This window comes from Hemitrygon akajei, unplaced genomic scaffold (genome assembly GCF_048418815.1).
Source record: "Hemitrygon akajei unplaced genomic scaffold, sHemAka1.3 Scf000054, whole genome shotgun sequence".
NCBI classification, from domain to species: domain Eukaryota; kingdom Metazoa; phylum Chordata; class Chondrichthyes; order Myliobatiformes; family Dasyatidae; genus Hemitrygon; species Hemitrygon akajei.
In genome coordinates, this window is record NW_027331940.1 from 2,504,290 (window position 1) to 2,530,792 (window position 26,503).

Below are 26,503 nucleotides of genomic sequence, written 5' to 3' on the forward strand. Positions count from 1 at the left end.
CAGATCAGACATCATTTGGCCAAATTTTATTTCTCCTCTCAGTTTTAAACGGAAGCTTCTTTATTCCAATACTGTGCCATCAGATCACAGTCTAATGGAAACATCCTCTCCATGTCCACTGTATCCAGGCTTTTCAGCATTTGGTAGGTTTACTTAACCAAACATCCCCCACCACCCCCACTGTCCCCCTGAACTCCATTGAGCACAGGTCCAGAACCATCAAATGTTCCTCAAACATAACGCCGAACATTCCTGAGATTATTCTTGTAAACCTTGTTCGCAACAACTGTACTGAACACATTTCTAGGAATAACAAGCTAATTGGTACCAGGGTAATTTGCAGGGAAAAGTTGTGGTTACTTTATTGTTCAACTATCACAGAGTGAGCCATTTCCACTTCCACATTAAAAACGGTACATTTCAGGAAACATAAACTAATCCAGAGTGAATGTAATAAAAAGAAATTGGTATTACCAAACTGCTCAGCATGTAAGGAACAGCTGTGGGGAGAGGAACAATCTTTACAATTCAGGTTAATAACATTTTGTCAGGATGACTTCATTTTCAGTTTTTAGTGCAGATCTCCAGCAACTTGAGATTCTGCCCGATTTCCACCGCTTTATCCAGCTTTGACTTCCACAAAATGCGAGTGATTTTAAAGGGCTGGGCTGCTGGAAGCACATTACCAGACCTGGTGTGATTGCAACTGTGTCTGACAGAGGCATAAATGGTTCTTCTGGGCACATTCAGTCTCACCAACTATTTCCCACCTTCTATTGTACAGGTATGTAATGTATAAAGGACCAGTGTTTGAGTAAATGAGACTCACCAAACTTCCTCCTCACTGACTCACTGGGAACTCCAAGTCAGCTGATTCAGAGTTGTTCTCTCCAGTTGATGCTCTCAGTCCTCGGGCTGGTTCACTTGTTGCTATTTCCACATCTTCAGCCGTGGTTGGCTTCCAGTTGGGGTTTTTCTTCCAATAAACCTCTCACCGCAGGTCTAACATTAACCAGAGAGATAATGAAGCACATTAACAATGAAAAGGAGAAGCAAACATTTCTGCTTAATGTTACTAAGAACAAAACTCACTGAAATTTAAACATTGAAGCCAAATATAATAATCTCAGTGAACAATCTTTTATTGTCCCTCACACATTACAAAACAATATGGGATAAGACGGAGCCATCATTCTGTCATGGTAATACATAAGACACAGGAACAGGATTTGGTGATTTGATCCATCTGGGCTATAAACGTGCAGGAGCAATGTGTGGTTAAGTGCCATGCTCAAGGATACAACACACTGCCTGGCCTGAGGCTCAAACTCATGACCTTCAGATTGCTTAACCACTCGGCCATGTGCACATCACAGAAACCATTCAGCCCCTAGACTTCCCAGTCCCTCGGTAAAGCAGGCAGTGAAATCAAAGATCCCCACAACCTGGAACGTTCTCCTTTCTCACCCACCCCAGTCCGGGAGAAGACACAACAGCCAGAAAGCTCAAGGACAAATGTGAGCAGCCTCAGGAAAAGAGGCGAGTTGGGGGAAGTTAACGGGACTCAGTGACCAACATCAGATTCCCCAACACAACATAGAGGAAGCATCCTGACCCATCCGGGGACTCTAAGCACACACCACGTCATCTATCATCACAAAGTGAAGGGTAGGGAAGATCTGCAGTAAACAGCCTCACGTGATCTGTTGGTGGGTCTCCCATTTCAACTCTGCGGAAATAGACAGCCTGGGCTTCAGGTTTGGTTCGTTCAATGCAGATTAAGTGAAGTCTACACATTTTTGACCAGACCAGATAATCGGAAAATAAATGAGTAATTGGTCCTCAGTTCGGGGCTCACGGCCAACATCGGATCTCCCCGCTTGGGATCGGTCTCAATACTCACCGATGGGAACGCAATATCTTCGGCCCACAGACAGTGATCCCGAGCCCTGGCTCCCCGACCCAGGAGGTGAGGACCCTTCCCTCGATCCCACAGATGATGCACTTCATCACTGAGCAGAAAAGAAAACACCGCCCGGCCGGAGACAGTGAACATGCACGAAGTGAGTGTCACATCATCCGGAGGGCAGGGCCGCAGAAACAGATGCACAGCTGTTGCACATCTGCTGTTAAATGATAGATAGATAGATAGATAGATAGATAGATAGATAGATAGATAGATAGATAGATAGATAGATAGATAGATAGATAGATAGATAGATACTTTATTCATCCCCATGGGGAAATTCAACATTTTTTCCAATGTCCCATACACTTGTTGTATCAAAACTAATTACATACAATACTTAACTCAGTAATAATATGATATTCATCTAAATCACTTTCTCAAAAAGCATTAATAATAGTTTTTAAAAAGTTCTTAAGTCCTGGCGGTTGAATTGTAAAGCCTAATGGCATTGGGGAGTATTGACCTCTTCATCCTGTCTGAGGAGCATTGCATCGATAGTAACCTGCTGCTGAAACTGCTTCTCTGTCTCAGGATGGTGCTATGTAGAGGATGTTCAGGGTTTTCCATAATTGACCGTAGCCTACTCAGCGCCCTTCTCTCAGCTACCGATGTTAAACTCTCCAGTACTTTGCCCACGACAGAGCCCGCCTTCCTTACCAGGTTGTTAAGACGTGAGGCGTCCCTCTTCTTAATGCTTCCTCCCCAACACGCCACCACAAAGAAGAGGGCGCTCTCCACAACTGACCTATAGAACATCTTCAGCATCTCACTACAGACATTGAATGACGCCAACCTTCTAAGGAAGTACAGTCGACTCTGTGCCTTCCTGCACAAGGCATCTGTGTTGGCAGTCCAGTCTAGCTTCTCGTCTAACTGTACTCCCAGATACTTGTAGGTCTTAACCTGCTCCACACATTCTCCATTAATGGTCACTGGCTCCATATGAGGCTTAGATCTCCTGAAGTCCACTACCATCTCCTTGGTCTTGGTGATATTGAGATGCAGGTAGTTTGAGTTGCACCATATCACAAAGTCCTGTATCAGTTTCCTATACTCCTCCTCCTGTCCATTCCTGATGCACCCCACTATGGCCGTGTCATCAGCGAACTTCTGCACATGGCAGGACTCTGAGTTATATTGGAAGTCTGATGTGTACAAAGTGAACAGGACCGGAGAGAGTACGGTTCCCTGCGGCGCTCCTGTGCTGCTGACCACTGTGTCAGACTTACAGTCTCCCAACCGCACATACTGAGGTCTATCTGTCAAGTAATCCACTGTCCAATCCACCATGTGAGAGTCTACTCCCATCTCCGTTAGTTTATGCCTTAAGATCTTGGGCTGGATGGTGTTAAAGGCACTAGAGAAGTCAAGGAATGTAATCCTCACAGCACAACTGACCCCATCTAGGTGAAGAGTGATTTGTGCAGCAGATACGTGATAGCATCCTCCACTCCCACCTTCTCCTTATACGCAAACTGAAGAGGATCCCAGGCGTGCCTGGTTTGTGGCCTCAGATTCTGTATTATCAATGGGAGGGGCAAACGGGATCACGTGACCAGTCGGGTCTCCCACCCCAGGCAGAGTTTTCCATCTACCCACCGTTCTGTGTAAAGAAACAAACTTGCTGCTTACATCTCCTCTCACCATAAATATATTGGACATTTCAACCCCCAGGAAAAATAGATTGTCTGTCCACTCAGAATCAGATTTATTATCACCGGTGTGTGTCATGAAATTTGAAAACTGTGCAGCAGCTGTTCAATGCAATATATATTATAGAAAGAAAAAAAAAACAAAATAAAATAATAAAAATAAACAACTAAATCATTTACAGTATATCTGGGACCCTTACTCTTTGTGATTTTGATAAATGACCTGGATGAGGAAGTGGAGGGATGGGTTAGCAAGTTTGCTGATGACACAAAGGTTGGGGGAGTTGTGGATAGTGTCAGAGGTTTCAGTGGGACATTGATAGGATGCAAAAATGGGCTGAAAAGTGGCAGATGGAGTTCAACCAAGATAAGTGTGAAGTGGTTCATTTTGTTAGGTCAAACATGATGGCAGAATATAACATTAATGGTAAGACTCTTGGCAGTGTGGAGGATCAGAGGGATCCTGGGGTCCCAGTCCATAGGACACTCAAAGTTGCTACGCAGGTTTGACTCTGTGGTTAAGAAGGCATATGATGCATTGACCTTCATCAATCGTAGGATTGAATTTAGGAGCCGAGAGGTAATGTTGCAGCTATATGTGATGCTGGTCACACCCCTCTGTGCTCAATACTGGTTGCCTCACTACACAAAGCATGTGGAAACCATAGAAATGGTGCAGTGGATATTCACGGATGTTGCCTGGATTGGGGAGCACGCCTTATTAGAATAGTTTGAGAGAACTCGGCCTTTTCTACTTGGAGCAATGGAGGATGAGAGGTGACCTGATAGAGGTGTATAAAATGATGAGAGGCATTGATCATGTGGATAGTCAGAGACTTTTTCCCAGGTCTGAAGGTCTGAAATGGTTATGAAAAGACAGCACAGGTTTAAGGTGCTGGGGAGTAGTTGCAGTGGAAATGTTACGGATAAGTTTTTTTTACTCAGGGAGTGGTTGGTGAGTGTGTGGAATTGGCTACCAGCAACGGTGGTGGAGGTGGGTAGAATATGGTCTTTTGGATAGGTACCTGGAGACACTGGCGAAAAATAAAGAAATACTAGCTTAGAAAAATAGAGGGCTATGGGTAACCATAGTAATTCCTAAGGTAGGGACATGTTGGCACAACTTTGTGGGCCGAAGGTCTTGTATTGTGCTGTAGGTTTTCTATGTTTCTGTGAATAAATTAAAAATCGTTCAACAAACAGAAATACTATATATTTTAAATGTGAGGTAGTGTTCAAGGGTTCAATATCCATTTAGCAATCGGATGGCAGAGGGGAAGAAACTGTTCCTGAATCACTGAGTGTGAGCCTTCAGACTTCTGTACCTCCTGACCTGCTGGTAACATTGAGAAAACCACATGCCCTGGGTGCTGGAGGTCCTTGCTGATGGACGCTGCCTTTCTAAGACATGGCTTCTAACCCTCTGGTAATCTTATAAACGTCTATCCAGTCTCACCCCAGCTGGCACAGCTCCGGAGAAAACAACACAATTTTGTCCAACCTCCCGTTAAAACTCAGGCCCTCTAATCCAGGCAATATCCTGGTAAACCTTTTCTGCGCCCACTCCAAAGCCCCGATATCCTTCCGAGAATGGGGGCGACCAGAACTGTATGAAACAATCCAGATGTGGTCTAACTAGTTTTATAAAGCTGCAACACAACTTCATGACTTTTGAACTCAATGCTTCAACTAATAAAGACAACCATGCCATTTGCCTTCTTAACCATCCGATCAATCTGTGCAGTCTCTTTCAGGGAACGATGAACTTGGAGTCGAAGATCCCTCTGATCATCAACACTGTTCAGGGTTTTGCATTTAACAGTGTACTGTCTCATACATTCGACCTACCGAGCTGCCAAAATGATCATCACGAATCAAATCTCACTGAGATTTCTCAGATCCTGTTGAATTTATTGCCAAGTGTACAAGTACGGGAAGGTACAGGTACAGAGAAACACTGGCTTGTGGCAGCATCACAGGCAAGTACATTCAGATAACACACGGAACACAAATTATACAATTCTCTGTCAGTAACAATATAGAAACATGTTTACGTCATCCTGCTAATAGGACCAGAACAACAGGGGCTGAGCGGCGGCTCATCTCAGACGGTTCGGTGTGAATGTCTCACAACCCGGACCGACCCCGGCAGATTCTGTGAAGGAAGCGAGGCGAGGCCGCCAGTTCGGGAAAGTTCATCCCCTCCCCCTTCAGGTTTCACCGATCACCTTGTGTTTCTCTCTCCCTCCCCACCCCGACCTTTTATTCTCCAGTCCTGCCGAAGTGTTTCGGCCGGTAATGGCGACTGTATTCTTCCCCTAGATTCTGCCCGGCCTGCTGAGTTCCTCCAGCATTTTGTGCGCGTTGCTCGCATTTCCAGCAACTGCAGATTTTCTCTTGTTTGAGTTCGGGAAAGTTAACTCACTACCCAACGTCAGACCTCCCCGATCGGGACCGGCTTCAATACTTACCGAAGGAAAATTGTTGGTGTTGCCCCGCAGAGAATAATCCGTCTCCGGCTCCCCGTCCAAGGGGGCGAAAACCCCTCCCCATCCCGATCTCACCGCCGTCCCGCTTTCACAAAGAACGAAAACACACTGCCTTTCCCGGGAATGTGAGCATGCGCAATCTGCTTATTGCGTCACGGGCGTTGGGCGGAGCCTCGGAAAATGCTGACGATCCGCGGTAAAACAGGATCACGTGACTCGGTGACTGTTCCTCCCCCTACACATATTGCCCGACCCACCGCCGCATTTCCCAAATTATTTCATTATTTCCCTATATTATGTCCATATTTACACCAGACTCGTATTTAGTTTTTCCCTCCATATCTTCCCCGATCCCTTTCCCTCCAGCCCCAGGTCACAGAGTTCTCAGGGTTATAATTTCGATTCCCATCCCATCCCGACACACAATTCAGACCCACACAGGAAATGTGCGGGTTTCAGTTAAATCAGTCTATGTTTATAAACACTTAATTATTAGCAGCACGTGGGTGACGAAAGACACCGCGCCCGTCAGGGCAGATCCTGCTGTGGGGAGCCCATGTGTGACGTCAGGCGAGTGGGGGGGAGCTGTGTGACGTCACCTGTGGGGGAGCGCTAGTATTTAAAAGCACCTTAATGGATTTTTCAGTGGGACAACAACATTAATCACGGGGTTCATCACTGAATCCAGTGTTGCGGGATGTAAAGTCCCCTGTTATGTGTCCGGCTGTGCCGTGTTGTTGGTGGAGTGGGCAGCGTGGTGTTTGTCTCGATTCGGGTCACAGCACCAGAATTGCCAGCGGGGTCCACACACAGTGTATTAGTCAACAGAAAACCTCTCGTCCCTGCAGTCTTTGTCTCCTGGTAAACTCAACACCCTGACAGTGTGGACCATAGATACCCCTTCCTCTCAGAGTCAGGGGATCATTCAGACAGCTGATCGCTGAGAGGAATTATATTTATTGGTCGTTAAAGTTCACCCAGATTCGTTTGGACGGATTTGATGTGGATTTCGGGGTGTCACAGTGAAAGGGCGGGACGGCCGAACTGTCTCCGTTGTCCAAATATCCTTCCAGGTGAGGCGACACTTCACCTGTGAATCTTCCGGGGTCGCCTGTTGTGTCCGCTGCTCCCGATGCGGCCGCCTCTACACTGGTGACACCGGCGCCTCCGCAGTTGTGCGGGGTAGGAGAGTTTTTTCTGGGGGGAGGCGGTCGATGATATTATTCCCTTTTGTGCGGGAGGGGTGGGTTTTGGGGGTTTGATGATCGGGATGCTGTCTTTTTGATGCGGGGGTTGAGGTGGGAGTTTGATTTTTCTCTCTGAACGACTTTCATGCTCGCTCTTTGTTTCGTGGTTTTCTGGAGAAGAAAAAAAGCTCAAGAATTGTTTACGGATACCTGCTTTGATAATAAATTAACCTTTGAACTATCCGCTCCGAGCGGGACTTCCTGGTGTCCAAACGTTTTCCTTCCGATTCCCACTGATGTTGAAAATGATCATAACATGATAAGGAATGGCTACAAGTGGCACATGCAACTCGTTCATTATCTGATCCAGAAACACGTTATGCCCAGATTGAAAAAGAATTGCTCAGCATTATGTTTCCTTGTGAGGCATTTCATCAGTTTGTGTCAGGGCAATCTTTTGATGTTGAAAATGATCATAAACCTCTGATTGCATTGTTTTATGTGGGAGTGTGATAGATGCTGCCCGGCCGGCTGAGTTCCGCCAGCATTTTGTTTGAGTTGCTCTGAATTTCCAGCATCTGCAGACTTTGTCGTGTTTGTGATTTACCTCTCCGTTGTCCCTCCCGCCTCCGGTCACTGGTCCCTCTGTAGGGACCCCCGGCCACGGATGGTGCTGCCGTGAACCTCCTGCTAAACGCAGGCGCAGTGCCGACCGTAGCTATTATTCTGTTCAGGCGTCCGTGAAGAAGGGCCTGATCTCGGGTTTGTGGACATCGGGGACCGGCTGCCGTGGAAACACAACTTTGTGGGCCGAAGGGCCTGTATCGTGCTATAGGTTTTCTATGTTTCTATGAAAAGTGCCGGGAACGAGCTCTGTCGGACGGCTGGAGGCTCCGGGCTCTCCGGTCCCGCAGCCCCGGTTTTAGCTTTGCGCCCGAGCCCGGGCTGTGGGATCAGTTAGTTGTGGTTCCCAGGCTCGGAGGGGTTTGGGGTGAGGGGGATCTGTCTGTGTGTCTGGGTAGAGGTTACGGTGGACTGTGGGTGTGGGGTGAGAGGAGTGACGTTTTGGGGGACCGTATTCGGGGGGGGGGGGGGGATTGGGGGTGGGGTTGCTGTTGTGAGAAAGTGGGATGATCGGAAGTTCCGTGACCTGGGTCAAATAAAGTTGTAAACAGGGGAGGATCTGCTCCGTTGTATCGGACGCTCGCGTGTCCTTTCAGGAAGCAGCAATTATCTCTTCAAATGAATTACTGTCTAATCTTGCTGTTAACATGGTGTTTGTTACAAAGCCCCAGTGTCTGGAAGAGCTGTCACCGTCATGGGCTGTTGGTGCAGATTGGGATGGCGGTGGGGTGTCAGTGACCTCTGTATCAGAGAACGCCACGGGTTTCTACATCCTCCTGTGAGATATAAATGTCCTCACAGTGGATTCGGATCAGCTGGCATAGCTGGAGTTTGCAAAAGGGAAAGGGGATAGGGAAGGGCTGAGGAGAGAGAGTTTTAATCAGCAAACCATCGTCCGGGATGGAGGGGTACAGGAGCTGTCTGATAGATCGTTTTACAGTGATTGTATTTTTATATAATCTCACAGATGGTGACTGAGGAAGGAGCTTGTTGAGGGAGGAGACCCGGAGGTGAGCAGGTCAGACACGGTATCAGGAGAGTGACAGTGATGTGATTTCCTGTGTCACGGGTACAGACAGTCGTCTCACGTGAGGAGTTTGTGTGGAGATGCAGCTTCCCTGGAGGTGGAGGAAAGAGGACACACCAACAGGTGGAACCAGCTGTGGGAAGACATGGTTTGTCAGGTCTGACGACGAGCTGAATGTACCATAACCTTCAGACTGAATCAGAAAACCATTCTGAGGGTATTTGAAATGTCAGAAGCAGAGGAGATGTGATCCCATGTCTCCATCAGACCCTCAGTGAGATGGTTCCAGTTATAACGTGCAGGGATGAAAGCACAGTGTTTGGAGTCTGATTTAATCACTGATTCTGATACAGTGAGAGGGTTAGTTTTGCTGTAAGGCAGCAACATTAATGGAAGAAGACACAGAAACGATCAATTGCCAGTTGTTTAGCAAAAGTGATCAATTTGTATGTTACCTTGACAGAAACAGATATTCCCAGTGGTGACAAAGGGATGCAGTCAGTTTTATTTCAGGTTGGAGAGGGATGTGGAGTTTTGAAATCAATGCCTTGCGGTGCCACCATCGTTAATTTAGCATGTCCGGAGTGCTGGATCACACAGCACGGAAACCGGCCTTTGGCCGCCCATACCTGTTCTGACCATCCACTCACTGTCTACACTGGTCCCATTTATCAGCACTTGGTTCACAGCCGACTGTATGTCAGCAGTTTCAATGCTCATCCTCTTCGTAAATGTTGTGAAGGGACCTGCCTCCACCACCACCTCGGGCAGTGTGTTCCAGATTTCAGCTACCCTCTGAGTGAGAAATCTCTTCCTCAGATCCCTCTAAACCTCTTCATCCTCTGCTTAAATCCATGCCCTCTGATCGGTGACACCTCTGTCCCAGGATCGTGGCTGATATGGGCATCAGTGAGGCCTTTGATAAGGTTCACATGGTAAGTTGCTGTGGAATGTCAGATCACACGGGATCCAGGGAGAGCTGGCTCACTGGATGCACAGTTGTCTTGATGGTAGGAAACAGAGAGTGATGGTGGGAGGCTGTTTATTGGACTCGAGGCCCGGGCCTAGTGAGGTTCCCCAGGGTTACACCCCATTGCTCTCATTATTCATTGATATTTAATTATATTTGCATTTGCACAGTTAATTGAATTCTGTGCTCTACTTGATCTTTCATTGATTCTGTTATTATTCTAAAGATTTGCTAAGTGTTCCTGTAGGAAAAACTATCTCAGGGTTTTATGTGGTATGTGACTATATAAAATTTATGTACTCTGATAATAAAATTTACTTTGAACATCAACCATTGCTACTTGTCATCTTGATCAATAATCTGGTTAAGAATATACAGGATATGGAGAGTAGGTTTGCAGCAAGTTCAAACAATTAGTTTTTCTCAAAAATATTAAGAATAAACACTTCGCTCTGTTTCCCTCTCCGCACTCGACCACCCCTCCCCTTACTGTCTTCCCTCTCTGCCCCGTCCTCCCTCTCACCCTGACATTGGACATACGTTCAGGGTGAAAGTGAATTATCTGAGGGGAATCTGAAGGGGAATTCTTCACTCGGAGGTTGGTGAGAGTGTGGAATGAGCTGCTTGTGGATTTGGAGGATGTGGGTTTGATTTAGACACTAAAGAGGAATTTGGGTGAGGACGTGGATGGGAGGTGTATGTAGGCTCTGGTGAAGGTAGCTGGAAATGGGCAGTAACAACAAAAACAGGTAGGCATTGACTAGAAGGGCTGATGGGCCTGTTTCATTGCTGCTTGGCTCTGTGATTCTAATAATATTGTGATTTGTAATTTCCACAGTAAGTACATTGCTACTAATGTCTGAACCCAGAAATCTGCCCAAACAAGAATTGAAAGACTCTTGGCTGGCTACAAAAAGTGTCTACAAGCTGTGATACTTGCCAAAGGGGGTGCTACTGAACATGTAGGGTGCCCAAACATTTGCTTCTGGCCCTTTTCCTTTTGTTGTTATTTTCAAACTGTAATAGATTGAAATAAAAATGTAATCTTCCTTAAATATTAAAGAAATGTGTCATCTCTAACCTTATGCCTTTTGGAAATCAGGTCGTCTTTTACTCGCTGATCTATTCACAGTAGCAGAAATTTTGACAAGGGATCAAAATCAAGGAAAATCATTGGGAAAATCAGATCGCTACTGGAAGAGTGGATTGGGAAAATCAGATCGGCAATGGATCTCAAGAGAGAGAATTTCTAGAATGTCTACGAGACGGCTTTTTAGAACAGCTTGTTGTTGAGCCCACTAGGGGATTGTCTGTACTGGATTGGGTATTGTGTAATGAACCAGAGGTAATTAGAGAGATGGAAGTGAAGGAACCCTTAGTGATGACAACATGATTGAGTTCACCGTGAAATTTGAGAAAGAGAAGCCGAAATCAGATGTGTCGGTATTTCAGTGGAGTAAAGGAAATTACAGTGGCATGAGAGAGGAACTGGTCAAGGTTGACTGGAAAGGGACACTAGCGGAAAGGACGGCAGAGCAGCAGTGGCTGGAGTTTATGCAAGAAGTGAGGAAAGCGCAAGACAGATATATTCCAAAGAAAAAGAAGTTTTCGAATGGATAAAGGATGTAACCGTGGCTGACAAGAGAAGTCAAAGCCAAAGTAAAAGCAAAGCAGAGGGCATACAAGGAAGCAAAACTTAGTGTGAAGACAGAGGATTGGGAAGTTTTTTTTAAAAACTTACGAAAGGAAAGTATGAAGGTCATTAATAGAGAAAAGAAGAACTATGAAAGAAAGATAGCAAATAATATCAAAAAGGATACCAAAAGCTTTTTCAAGTAAATAAAGAGTAAAAGACGGTGAGAGTAGATATAGGACCGAAAGAAAATGATGCTGGAGAAATTGTAAATGGAGATAAGGATATGGCGGAGGAACTGAACAGACTCCATGTGTGTATATGCAATTATGATAAGAAATACAGACCAGAAAACTTAAATGAGAAGCTGGCTCAGAAAAATAAATCATCACTCTGGAAGAAAACATTAACCAGTGAAATGAGTATGACCCTCCATGGGAGACATCCCAATGATCTGAGCAGATAAGATGGTGACAAGGAAGCATCGAGCACCTAACTGAGTGTTGACCTCTTCCCAAAAACAGAGGAGTTTCTTGAGGAAATACAGGATGAGGTGGGTAACAAAAGTAAAACAAATCGAAACTTCATGAAATACAAACAAACAAGGCAGTAAGTGCAGAAAAGGCCAAGAGAAACCAGATACAATCCAACACATTCCAGGATCCTGCAGCAGTTTAACTCAATCTGATTACTTACGCAGGTACAATCAAGTGGCAAATATCATTCACCAAAATCTATCTTTAAAATACAAACGGATGAATGACCACAGTAACTTCATTAAGGCACCATAAATTCAAGCCTGATTCAGTTAAGGACATAATCCACCAATTTATATGATAATCAATACATTATTTCAGTTAGGATCATCTCAAATAACCATTTGGATATAATATTACAGGATAAACAGGCAGGAATAACTCCCTCAATAGGTATAACCATTCTCAACACACACATGTGCCCCCACCACAGGCATTGTTCGTCAGTCAGATAGCCAAATTATTTCGTCTGCCAATTAGTGTCCAAATACAAGACAAAGTAGTTAACAAAAGAAAAAAAATGCGGAATACTTGAAATATAAACAAACAAGGCAGTAAGTGCAGAAAAGGCCAAGTGAAACCAGACACAATCCAACACTTTCCAGGATCCTGCAGCAGTTTAACTCAATCTGATTACTTACAAAGGTACAATCAAGTGGCAAATATCATTCACCAAAATCTTGCTTTAAAACACAAACTCACGAATGCCCTCCATCACCTCATGAAGGCACCATAAATTCAAGCCTGATCCAGTTTCAGAGTCAAAATCTTACAAGTTATATGATCATCAATACATTATTTCAGATAGGTCAATCCATCTGGTTATATTACAGGATAAACAAGCAGGAGCAACTCCCCCAATAGATAAAACCATTCCCAACACACATGTTCCTCAACCAGTGGAGCACCTCACCACAGGTAGTGTTTGTGTCATCAGTCAGATAACCTAATTACTTTCTCTGTCAATCTGCTTCCAAATCTCATTGGTTGGCATGCCCTGTTGCTGAATCCCTTCTCCTCATCATACGTTCTTACCCCGACCATCGTCCAGGGCCCGAACCTCTGCTCTGTGCAGACCTGCCTCTGGTTTCTGACCCAGCTTCGTTGAAAATCCAATTGATGGTTTCCCACTCTGCTTTCAGTCTTTAGAGGACAGTGGTGTTCGCTAACAACACTTTAGAAGTGGGGAAAGTGACCCATAATGTGGACATGAGTCATGATTAAGGAGGTTAACTCCCAATGTCATTCTTCCTCAGCCCAGAGATTAGAGGGGCAAAAAACATCTCAGACAGAACTGCAGTCAGCTCCACTTCTTCAGTCTGCAGGAAATTCAAGGGAAACCTCTTCGCCCACACAGTGGTGACTATTTGGACCTCATCCCAGGGAGAGTGAGAGGTGAACAACAGGGGAGAATTTGAAAGATCTGTTGTGGAACAGAATCACTGGCAGGGTTCAGCCGGCCTGAGTTGACTCTCTACTGTACACTAAGTGTGTTATAAATTCACTAAGTACCAGAGACAGTGTTTAAGATAGAACTGATTCATTTGACACAGATCGAGTCCCATTAAAGGTGAATATGCAGCAGAAGAAACTCCTCCCATGCCTGGTGAGCAGCAGCAATAATTGCAGAGTTCAGCACCTACAGTCACTCTCGAAATTGCATTCAGCAACGGTGATGGACAAATATCCAGCATGCAGCTCATTGAAACTTTCTCCCCTGTGTGAACCTGGTAGTGAGTTGTAAGTGTAACACGCTGTAAGGTTTCACTGTTGATTTAATGGCCTCTCTGTAATGTTTCACTGCTGAGGTAATGGTTTCTCTGTAGCAGAAATGTCTAGTTTACAACTAGAGATAACAGGGTTTTGGAGTGCTGGGCTATCCAATGACAGAAATGTTCTTTCTTGTGAGTCTGGATGAGAGAATTTCATGGGCTTTTTCTGGGGAGAGATGAGAAGCCACGAATGGGGAGAGTGGGCCCTGTTTTTTTTACTTTACTAACCCTATAGTCAAAGTAAGAATTATGAATCACATATTGTGTACTGTTTGTTATTTTGGGGTATTGATTTGTAACAGGGGACACGGCACAGCATCCACCCACATTTGGCCGAGCTAGGGGGCTATCACCCCCTATATTAAGCTGCTAGCTGGAGTGAGAGTTACATAAGGTTAGATGACTGAGTGAATACATTCCCACATTAACAGGAGGTGAACGGCCTCTCCCCAGTGTGAACTGACTGGTGTGTCAGTAGGCGAGATGACCGAGTGAATCCCTTCCCACAGTCTGAGCAGGTGAATGGCCTCTCCCCAGTGTGAATTCGCTCATGTACCTTCAATTGAGATGATTGAGTGAATCCCTTCCCACAGAATGTGCAGGCGAATGGCCTCTCCCCAGTGTGAACTCGTTGATGGACCTTCAGTTGAGATGACGAAGTGAATCCCTTCCCACAATCCGAGCAGGTGAATGGCCTCTCCCCAGTGTGAACTCGCTGATGTACCTTCAGTTGAGATGACCGAGTGAATCCCTTCCCACAGTCTGAGCAGGTGAATGGCCACTCTCCAGTGTGAACTGACTGGTGTGTCAGTAGGCAAAATGACAGAGTGAATCCCTTCCCACAGTCTAAGCAGGTGAACGGCCTCTCGCCAGTGTGAACTGACTGGTGTGCTTGCAGGCTAGATAACTGTGTGAATCCCTTCCCACAGTCTGAGCAGATGAACGGCCTCTCCCCAGTGTGAACTGACTGGTGTGCTTGCAGGCCAGATAACTGTGTGAATCCCTTCCCACAGTCTGAGCAGATGAACGGCCTCTCCCCAGTGTGAACTCGCTGATGTACCTTCAGTTGAGATGACGAAGTGAATCCCTTCCCACAGTCTGAGCAAGTGAACGGCCTCTCCCCAGTGTGAACTGAATGGTGTGCTTGTAGGCCAGCTAATTGTGTGAATCCCTTCCCACAGTCTGAGCAGGTGAATGGCCTCTCCCCAGTGTGAACTCGCTGATGTATCTTCAGTTGGGATGAGTAGGTGAATCCCTTCCCACATTCCGAGCAGGTGAACGGCCTTTCCCCAGTGTGAACTCGCTGGTGAGCCATTAGGTCAGAAGACTGATTGAATCCTGCCCCACAACTTCAGCAGATGACCAGCCTCTGCCCAGTGTGAACTGACTGGTGTGTCCACAGGTGGGAAGACAACTGAATCCCTTCTCACCCACAGAACAGGTGAATGGGCTTGTCCAGTGTGAACTTGCTGATGTACATTCAGTTGAGAAGATCCATTGAATCCCTTCCCACAGTCTGAGCAGATGAACGGCCTCTCCCCTGTGTAAAATGACCGCTGTGCCAGTGGGTCAGATGACCAAGTGAATCCCTCCCCACAGCCTGAGCAGGAAGGATGATCAAGTGAATCCCTTGCTCCACTTATTAAATATCTGGACAGAGACAGCAAAATTGGCGTGTTGTGTTCGAGATTCCCGTAGATAAATTCCTTGTTTTTAGCCTGTAAAAAGATTTACAAAATCCATCAATGTGTGTAGGACAACTTTTCATATGAGATCACTTGAGTTGTCAAGGTGTGATCTGGCATCACACTCTTACAGTGAAGTTCAACCCAAGTTGGAGAGAGAAATCATCTAACTGGGCACAGTGCTGGTATCTGGAATGACCATCAAACTCTCTGATGCTCTTCCTCTCTCTATAAGAATGGGGCATCTCTGCCATCTCCAATCTGTGACCTGGCTCAGTTTGACTCTCGCCATTGGTATTAGTCCCTGTTCCCACTGAGCAGCACGGGCTCCTGGCCTCACAGTAACTGAAATACTCTCACACAAATAGCCTGCAGTGCATTCCACGCACCCACCACTCTCTGGGTAAAAATCTTACCCCTGACATCCCCTCGGTATCTATTTCCAAGCACCATAAAACTATGCCCCCTCGTGTTAGCCATTTCAGCCCTGGGAATAAACCTCTGGCTATCCACACGATCAATGCGCCTCATCATCTTATACACGTAAAAAAGGCTCTAAACATAAACAAGGAAATTATACATTGCTTTGGGAAATTGTTAGAAGTATACAAGATTATGAGGGTATAGATAGGGTAAATACAAGCAGCTTTTTCCACTGAGGATGGGTGCGATGACAACCAGAGGTCATGGGTAAGTGGGGAAGGTGAAAATTTAACAAGAACATTTGGAAAAACTCTTTACTGAAATGGTCATGAGAGTGTGGAATGAGATGCCAGCACAAGTGGTGAATATGAGCTCGGTTTCACCATTTCAAAGAGGTTTTGAAGGAAGCCTGGATGGTAGGGGTATGGAGGGCGATGGTCTCGGTGCAGGTACTTGCAATAGACAGCTTAAGTGTTTTTTTGGCATTGACTAGATGGGCCAAACGGCCTGTTTCCATATTGAACGTCTCCATGATTCTATGACAGAGAAGCTGGACAAACTTGTTTGGAAGGGAAAAGGTTGGAGTGACAATGAAGCAGCAATGGCTGGAGTTTCTGGGAGCAATTCAGGAGCTGAGCGATCGATACATCCCAAAGAAATGGAAGCATTGGAAAGGCAGGAGGACACAACAGTGGCTGTAATGAGGAGCCAAAGCCAACATAAAAGCCAAAGAGAGGGCAAACAAAAATGCAAAAGCTATTGGGAAGCTAGAAACCAACAGACAACAATGAAAGAAAAAGTTCAGATGAGCTCAGAGCATGGATGATGATTAATGAGTCTTGGTAGCACTCAAATGTCTGAGGCATTTAAAATAACAAAATATCCAGGGCTTCAATATCTCCTGAAAGCCAAGGTTCCCTGCACCAGTTACATTTCAACTTTTACATTGTTAGGCACATAGAAACTCTACACCCTCAAAATTTCACTTTTGAAGGCCTCCCACTTACAAAGTACTCCTTTATCAGAAAACAGCCTGTCCCAAACCACACCTATCAGATCCTTTCTGACACCATCAAAATTGACCTCTCTCCAATTTAGAATCTAAACTCATGGTCCAGACCTCTCTTTTTCCATCTTTATTTTGAATTTCTTGGCATTATGATCACTAATTTCTGTCGCCAGCCCTGATCATTGCCTAACAGCTTATTGCACACTTCTACATCGGGAATTTTACGTACTGATTAAGGGCACATTTGACAAACTCTATCCTATCTAGTCCTTTTACAGTATGGGAGTCCCAGTCAACACATGGAAAGTTAAAATCACTTACTGAATCAACTTTTGTTTCTTGGGATGGTCTGCAATCTCTCTACAAATTTGTTCCCCTGAATCCCTCAGACTGTTGGGTGCCACCACATCCCAATGATGTCTACAAATTCCCTTTCCTGAACTCATCTGGCTTTCCTACGATGCTTCTTGCATTGTCACATATGGAGCTCAGCACATTCATCGCACCATGCTCAACCATTTGATTGCTGACTCTGTCTGAAGTCTGAACAACATCTGACTGGTATGTGTAGAGATAACATCTGAAGTTTGTGTAGAGATAGCAGGAGCTCTGACGGAGATCTTTCAGGTGTCATTAGAAATGTGGATTGTGCCGGAGGATTGGCGTATTGCTCATGTGGTTCCATTGTTTAAAAAGGGTTCTAGAAGTAAGCCTGGCAATTATAGACCTGTCAGTTTGACATCAGTGGTGGATAAATTAATGGAAAGTATTCTTAGAGATAGTATTTATAATTATCTGGATCGACAGGATCTGATTAGGAGTAGCCAGCATGGATTTGTGCGTGGAAGGTCATGTTTGACAAACCTTATTGAATTTTTTGAAGAAGTTACGAGGAATGTTGACGAGGGTAAGGCAGTGGATGTAGTCTATACGGACTTCAGCAAGGCCTTTGACAAAGTCCCACATGGAAGGTTAGTTAAGAAGGTTCAGTCGTTAGGTATTAATGCTGGAGTAATAAAATGGATTCAACAGTGGCTAGATGGGAGATGCCAGAGAGTAGTGGTGGATAATTGTTTATCGGGATGGAGGCCGGTGACTAGCGGAGTGCCTCAGGGATCTGTTTTGGGCCCAATGTAGTTTGTAATATAAATAAATGATCTGGATGATGGGGTGGTAAATTGGATTAGTAAGTATGCTGATGATGCTAAGGTAGGAGGTGTTGTGGATAATGAGGTGAGTTTTCAAAGCTTGCAGGGAGATTTATGCCAGTTAGAAGAATGGGCTGAACGTTGGCAGATGGAGTTTAATGCTGAGAATTGTGATGTTCTACATTTTGGCAGGAATAATCCAAATAGAACATACAGGGTAAATGGTAGGGCTTTGAGGAATGCAGTGGAACAGAGAGATCTAGGAATAACAGTGAATAGTTCCCTGAAGGTGGCGTCTCATGTAGATAGGGTGGTGAAGAAGGCTTTTGGAACGCTGGCCTTTAAAAATCAGAGCATTGAGTACAGAAGTTGGGATGTAATGTTAAAATTGTACAAGGCATTCGTAAGGCCAAATTTGGAATATTGTGTACAGTTCTGGTCACCGAATTATAGGAAAGATATCAATAAATTAGACAGTGCAGAGACGACTTACTAGGATGTTACCTGGGTTTCAGCACTTAAGTTACAGAGAAAGGTTGAACAAGTTAGGTCTCTATTCATTGGAGCGTAGAAGGTTGAGGGGGGATTTGATCGAGGTATTTAAAATTTTGAGAGGGATAGATAGAGTTGACGTGAATAGGCTGTTTCCATTGAGAGTAGGGGAGATTCAAACGAGAGGACATGATTTGAGAGTTAGGGGGCAAAAGTTTAGGGGAAACACGAGGGGGTATTTCTTTACTCAGAGAGTGATAGCTGTGTGGAATGAGCTTCCTGTAGAAGTAGCAGAGGCCAGTTCAGTTGTGTCATTTAAGGTAAAATTGGATAGGTATATGGACAGGAAAGGAGTGGAGGGTTATGGGCTGAGTGCGGGTAGGTGGGACTAGGTGAGATTAAGAGTTCGGCACGGTCTAGGAGGGCCGAGATGGCCTGTTTCTGTGCTGTGATTGTTATATGGTATCAAGAAAACAAACTCTCCCTCATTGTCACAAAAACAAAGGAGCTGATTGTGGAGGACAGGGGGAAAGGAGAGACAGACAATGCTGTCACCCTGTGACAGGTGAACAACCGACAGCTTCCCCAGTTTCCGAATCCCCAGTGGTGGGCACTTAATCTGGACTCCACCGCGTTTGAACCCCTTCTGCCAGCGGCCGACCCCTACGTGACTCTGTGCTATGACCCTACGGGGTGCTCAACTGAGGAAAGCCAATATCATGCACCCCACGAGGGACAGAAGTTCCCAGTCATGGTGATTGGACAGGATTAAGGAGGAGAGGGCAGTGCATTACTGGCCGAAGTTCCGGATTTCCTTTGGCGACAGACAGGACTGGTGGCTCCCCATACCATCGTTAGGGTTTGCCCTGGGTTCAAGCCAAAGAGCCTAGAGTTCCTTGCCTACACCCTGATGAAACAAGCCTCCAGCAACAAGGGAGACTGGCAAGACTTGGCCGCAGGCCAACTCTGATACTGGAAGGAGTCTGAGGTGAAGACAGGACATCTGCTAAGAAAACCTTTTAATATTGACCGAACCCAAGACATTGCACATAATCTCTGCTCAATTTCAGACAATGAAGTTGACAGCACCAACTGCCCCCCATCCAGATCACCATGAAAGAAGGACAGACTCTCCCATCCCTTCCTCAATATCCCCTCAAGCCTGAGGCAACATTTTCTGAGGATGGAAGCTCTTTTGTGGATCCAGCAGGGAAACGATGCGATAGTGATGGACAGTGAAGTAATTGAACAGGCCTCTTTTGAAGCAGCTGTCTCCGCCCAGAAGGCTGAGCTGTTTGCTCTGACTCGTGCCTGTATCCCAGCAACTGACTAAAGTGGGAATGTTTATACAGACTCTGTTATGCATTTGGAATTGTACATGACTACGGGGATCTCTGGGAACATAGGGATTCCTGACTTCCTCTGGCCACCCCATTAGTAATGCCACCTTTGTAAACAACTTACTCACCGCTCTACAGCTACCTCACGTTTTGGTTGTTATTAAATGACCAGCCCACACCCACATATCCGAATGAGTCACTAAATACAATGCTTTAGCGGATGAGACAGCGAAAAGTGCGGCACAATCCTCGGTAGTTGTAGTCCCCTCGGGTTCCCGTCAAGCATCCCTCTGTGACTTATGCAGAACAGGTTTGCCAGACATGAGGGAGGTACGTACTTTTCAGGGGGACGTCTCTGAGGAGGAGCGCAAATTGTGGTCCCAGATGGGGTGCCAGAAAGAACCCAACCTAGCTTTTTGAATCACCCAACAGGACAGGTTTGTGTTCCTACACAATTTTTACCGATATTGGTCGATCATATACACAATTGTACACCCCTGGGAAAGGAGGGAATGGTTGGTAACCTGTACCCTGCACACCGGGTATGTCTCCCTTGCCAGGTGGATCTTTTTGTGTCTACAAGTTGATTTTATTGAATTGCCTTGAGTACATTGCTATAGATACTGCTTAGTTATTATCTGCTTAGTAGGTGGATTGAAGCTATTCCAACTACCAATAATACTGCTATGACAGCTATGAAGATATTATTACAGGAAATAATTCCCAGGTACGGCCTGCCAGAGATGCTGAGCTCTCACAATGGCCCACACTTTGTGGTGAAAGTAAACAAAGGGGTACGTAACGAACTAGCTATCAAGCAACAATTCCGCTGTGTATACCACCCACGGGCCACTGGCAGAGTGGGAAGAGCCAATGGCACTCTGAAGAGTAAACTAGCCAGACTAACAGCAGAGACTGGACTCACTTGGTTGAAGGTCCGACCATTAGCCCGATTCCACATGAGGGTTACCCCACAGGGGAAAACAGGGTTGTCGCCAGCTGAAATCATTTCTGGATGGCCCATGAGGACACCCTGGGAACAAAGTCTCAGGATTAAAGGCAAAGTGAATAAGAATAAGGGACCTTGGTTCTTGAGGGATATTGGAACTCTGATAAAGAAGAGAGAGATGTATGACATGTATAAGAAACAGGGAGCAAAGAAGGTACTTGAGGAGTATAAAAAGTGCAAACAAATACTTAAGGAAGAAATCAGGAGGGCTGAAAGAAGACATGAGGTAGCGTTGGCAGTCAAGGTGAAGGATAGTAAGAGCTTCCACAGGTATATTAATAGCAAAAGGATAGTTATGGGATAAAATTGATCCTCTTGAAGATCAGAGCGGTTGGCTATGCATGGAACCAAAAGAAATTGGGGAGATGTGATATGGTTTTTTTGTGTCTGAATTTCCTCGGGAAACTGGCATGGAGTCAATGGAAATAAGGCAAACAAGTATTGAGATCATGGAACCTATACAGAGAGAAGAGGAGGAGGTGCTTGCTATCTTGAGGTGAGTAGATAAATCTCCAGGACCTGACAGGATATTCCCTTGGACCTTGAAGGAGACTAGTGTTGAAATTGCAGGGGCCCTGGCAGATATATTTAAAAGTCGTTATCTACGGGTGAGGTGCCAGAGATTTGGAGGATAGCTCATGTTGTTCCGTTGTTTAAAGCAGGCTCTAAAAGTAATCTGGGAAATTATAGGCTGGCAAGTTTGATGACGGTCATGGGTAAATTATTGGAAGGAGTACTAAGAGATAGGATTGACAATTATTTAGATAGACAGGGACTTATTAGGGAGAGTCAACATGGCTTTGTGCCATGTTTAACAAATATATTAGAGAGTTTCGAGGAGGTTACAAGGAAAGTGGATGAAGGCAAGGCAGTGGTTGTTGTCTACATGGACTTCAGTAAGGCCTTTGACAAGGTCCCGCATGGGAGGTTAGTTAGGAAGATTCAGTCACAAGGTATACATGGTGAGGTAGTAAATTTGATTGGGAATTGAGAATGGGAGAAGTCAGAGAGTGGTAGTGGAGGATTGCTACTCTGAGTGGAGGCCTGTGACTAGTGGTGTACCACAGGGATCAATGCTGGGTCCATTGTTATTTGTCATCTATATCAATGATCTGGATAATAATTTGGTAAATTGGATCAGCAAATTTGTTGATGATACAAAGATTGGAGGTGTAGTGCACAGTGAATAAGGATTTCAAAGCTTGCAGAGGGATCCGTACAAGCTGGAAAAATGACAGATGGAGTTTAATACAGACAAGTGTGATGTATTGCACTTTGGAAAGTCAAACCAAGGTAGAACATACAAGGTAAATGGTAGGGTACTGAGGAGGGCACTAGAACAGAGGGATCTAGGAATACAGATACAAAATTCCCTAAAAGTGTCATCACATGTAGATAGGGTAGTAAAGAGAGCTTTTGGTACATTGGCCTTTATAAATCAAAGTACTGAGTATAAGAGTTGGAATGTAATGGTGAGGTTGTATATTGCATTAGTGAGGGGGAATTTGGAGTATTGTGTGCAGTTTGAGTCACCGAATTACAGGAAGAATATTAATAAGGTCGAAAGAGTGCAGAGAAGGTTTACAAGGATGTTGCCGGGACTTGAGAAACTGAGTTACAGAGAAAGGTTGAATAGGTTAGGACTTTATTCCCTGCAGCGTAGGAGAATGAGGGTGATTTGATAGAGATGTATAAAATTATGATGGGTATAGATAGAGTGAATGCAAGCAGGCTTTTTCCACTGAGGCTGGGGAAGAAAAAAACCAGAGGACATGGGTTAAGGGTGAAGGGTGAAAAGTTTAAAGGGAATATTGCAGGGGGGGGAGCTTCTTCACAACTGGGTCTGACTGGTACTGGCATAACTGGTTCTTCTGGGCACATTCTGTCTCACTCACAACTATTTCCTACCTTCCTTTGTACAGGTATGTAATGTCTAAAGGACCAGTGTTTGAGTAAATGAGACTCACCAAACTTTCTCCTGACTGAATCACTGGAATCTCCCGAGTCAGATGGGTTCTCTCCAGTTGATGCTCTCAATCCTAGGGCTGGTTCACTTGTTGCTGTTCCCTTGTCTTCAGTCGTGATTTTTCTTCCAATAAATCTCTCACTGCAGGTCTAACGTTAACATGAAAGATAATGAAGCACGTTAACAATGAAAAGGAGGACCAAACATTTCTGCTTAATGTTACTAGGAACAAAACTCACTGAAATTTAAACGTTGGCAAATATAATTATCTCAGTGAACAATCTTTAATTGTCCCTCACACATCACAAAACAATACGGGATAAGAAGGAGCCATCATTCAGTCACAAGACACAGGAACAGAATTAGGTGATTCAATCCATCTGGTCTGCTCCACCACTCAACCATTCAATCATGGCTGATTTTTATTCCAACACCATATTCCTGCCTTTCTCCTGTAACCCTGAAGCTACTCAGCAATCATCAGTATATTAATCTTCACAAATAGACCCAAATGGCAGCCTCAAACAAATTCTGCAGCAACAAATTCCACATATCAGACATCTTTTGGCCAAAATTTTTTTCTCATCTCAGTTTTAAAGGGAAGCAAGTTTATTCTGAGACCGTGCTGTCAGATCACAGACTCACTGTCTAATGGAAACATCCTCTCCATGTCCACTGTATCCAGGCTTTTCAACATTTGGTAGGTTTACTTAACCATCCATCCCTCCACCACCCCCACCGTCCCTCTGAACTCCATTGAGCACAGGTCCAGAGCCACCAAATGCTCCTCATATATAAATCCGATCATTCCTGAGATTATTCATGTGAACCTCATTAGCAACAACTGCACCGGACACATTTCCAGGAATAACAGACAAAGCAGTTCCAGGATAATTTACAGGGAAAAGTTGTGCTTCCTTTACTGTTATACTATCACTCCATTTCCAGGTTAAAACAGGACCATTTCAGGAAATTTGTATTACAGTTCCTAGGATACAGATCTTGTCTTGTCCATACTGGACCGACCGCCGTCGCTGGACTATAAACGTGCAGGAGTAATGTATGGCTCAGCTCTACTGCGGGAAGCGGAGGCTCGAACCATTCTCCCCCTAGACTTCCCAGTCCCTCGGTAAAGCAGGCAGTGAAACCAAAGATCCCCACAACCTGGGACGTTCTCCTTTCTCACCCACCCCACTCCGGGAGAAGACACAACAGCCATAAAGCTCCAGAACAAATGCGAGAAGCCTCAGGAAACGAGGCGAGTTCGGGTAAGTTAATGGGACTCAGCGGCCAAAATCACACCACGTGATCTGGCGTCACAAAGCAGAGGGCGGGGCGAATCTGCGGCACACAGTCTCACGTGACCTGTCGGCGGGACTTCCATTTCAATTCTGTGAAAACAGACAGCCTGGGCTCCTGGTTTGGATCGTTCAATGCAGATTAACTGAAGTCGACACATTTCTGACGAGCCCAGATAGTTGGGAAACAAATGAATTCCTGGCCCTCAGTTCGGGGCTCACGGCCAACATCGGATCTCCCCGCTCGGGATCGGTCTCAATGCTCACCGATGGGAAAGTGATATCCTCGGCCCGCAGACAGTGATCCCGACGGAAGAGACGAAAGTCTTTCCTGAACACACAGCCGACCCACTTCAGCTCTGAGCGGAGAGGAAAACACCGTCCACCCGGAGACTGTGAACATGCGCGAAGAGATTATTACATCATCGGAAGGCGGGGCCTCGGAAACAGACGCCAGATGCTGCCCATCCGCGGTTAAATGGGAGGGGCAAACGGGATCACGTGTCAGGATTGGTGACCTCGCCCCCCCCCCCCCCAGGCAGAGACTCCAGCTACTCATTAGTCTGTGGAAAGAAGCAAACTTGCCGCTCACATCTCCTCTCACCTTAAATGTATTAGACATTTCAACCCCCCAGGAAAAATATATCCACTCTATCTATTCCTCTCGTAATCTTATAAACGTCCATCCAGTCTCGCCCCAGCCTGCGCCGCTCTGGAGTAAACAACACAAGTTTGTCAAGCCTCTCGTTATAGCTCATGCCCTCTAATCCAGGCAGTGTCCTGGTAAACCTCTTCTGCGCCCTCTCCAAAGCCCCGACATCCTTCCGAGAATGGGGGCGACCAGAACTGTATGAAACACTCCAGATGTGGGCTAGCTAGTTTTATAAAACTGTGTTACGAACTGAAACGTTTTAGAAACGAACCAGCAGCAATAGAGTTCACACTGGAGTCTGGTTTTGATGGTTAAAACACTCTGTTTATTAGTATCTACTTATAATATAGTAACTTAACGAAATAAAGGAAAGTTAACAGTGTTAAGTGTATATATGTGCAAATGTAATTCCCAGTCTATCGAGCCTGAGGGAACAAAGTTTAGAGTCTTGAGATGGTAAGTAGGAAAATTCAGTAATCCACGGAATAAATGACGGGAGAGAGATATTTGTAATCCAGGGTGAAACGTAGAGAAAAGGCCGTTACTTCAAAATAACCGCCGACGAAGTTCTTATCCGTTGAATCCGTCCACAGACGAGTTATCAGCGAAAGTGGACCTGTCTTAGGAATACCGTCTTCCAGGGGTACCACACAACATACCCAGGCAAGGGTTAACACAAGATATTACAAACCCCACTCCTATGGATTATACGAAGTGACAGCCACACACATTCGTTGTGGTTCCGTGTACCGATGATCAACCCACTCTTGTGGGCATAGGAGAGTTCCAAGCCTCAGCTGCGACTAACTGAAGCTATCAGCTTTTCCAGTCTCTCTCTCTCTTTAGACTGGCCGACTGCCTGTCTGCAGATCGCTCTCTCTCTCTTATGGTTCAGTCCACAGTTAGCGCTGTCAGCCCGTGACTGACGTCATAGCCCCGCCTCCTCACGCCGGCGCTCTTAAAGAAACAGTCACAGTACGACCGCAGGCTCGGAACAGCCGCAACACAACTTCCCGACTTTTGAACTCAATGCTTCAACTAAGAAAGACAACCATGTCATTTGCCTTCTTAACCACCCGATCAATCTGTGCAGTCTCTTTCAGGGAGCGATGAACTTGGAGTCTAAGATCCCTCTGATCATCGACATTGTTCAGGGTTTTGCATTTAACAGTGTACTGTCTCATACATTCGACCTACCGAGCTGCCAAGATGATCATCACTAATCAAATCTCACTGAGATTTCTCAGGTCCTGTTGAATTTATTGCCAAGTGCACAAGTAGGGGAAGGTACAGGGACAGAGAAACACTGACTTGTGGCAGTATCAGAGGCAAGTACATTCAGATAACACAAGGAACACAAGTTATACGATTCTCTGTCAGTAACAATCTATAAATATGTTTTACGTCATTAACAATGTATAAAATACATTGTGTCATGATCAATATTAAAATGTGCATTTTGTGTCAATAACAGACTTGGAAATGTTGAATTTGGTCCCTGTCTCCATTCCTCCTGTAATCCACAACCAGTTCCTTTGTTTTTGTCACAATGAGGGAGAGGTTGTTTTCTTGACACCACTGTGTCGGGGTGATGACTTCTTCTCTGTAGGCTGCCTCGTTAT

The 26,503-nt window shown here is 45.3% G+C and overlaps 3 protein-coding genes across 4 annotated transcripts in view; 1 reads left to right on the plus strand and 2 right to left on the minus strand.

The window, feature by feature from the left end:
• The window catches only part of LOC140721370 (uncharacterized), a 34,858-nt gene extending 28,699 nt beyond the window's left edge, over positions 1-6,159 (minus strand). For both annotated transcript variants that reach the window (XR_012097369.1, XR_012097368.1), the window contains exons 1-2: positions 6,093-6,159; positions 830-1,002 (exon numbers count right to left, since the gene is read on the minus strand). The gene's annotated coding sequence lies outside the window, so the exon portion shown is untranslated. The remainder of the gene's footprint in view (positions 1-829; positions 1,003-6,092) is intronic.
• LOC140721367 (uncharacterized) overlaps positions 1-26,503 on the plus strand; it is a 558,567-nt gene that overhangs the window by 401,786 nt on the left and 130,278 nt on the right. The window lies entirely within an intron of this gene.
• On the minus strand, positions 12,355-24,636 carry LOC140721372 (uncharacterized). Its single transcript, XM_073036215.1, has 3 exons — positions 24,497-24,636; positions 22,933-23,080; positions 12,355-15,577 (listed from the first exon to the last, which is right to left on the minus strand). Exon 3 carries the CDS (start codon positions 15,172-15,174, stop codon positions 14,284-14,286), a length of 891 nt encoding a protein of 296 aa, XP_072892316.1. The 5' UTR covers positions 15,175-15,577; positions 22,933-23,080; positions 24,497-24,636; the 3' UTR covers positions 12,355-14,283.

Coding starts and splice junctions, on each gene's coding strand:
- LOC140721372 (XM_073036215.1), bottom strand. CDS start 15,174: ATGGCTCACCAGCGAGTTCACACTGGGGAAAGGCCGTTCACCTGCTCG.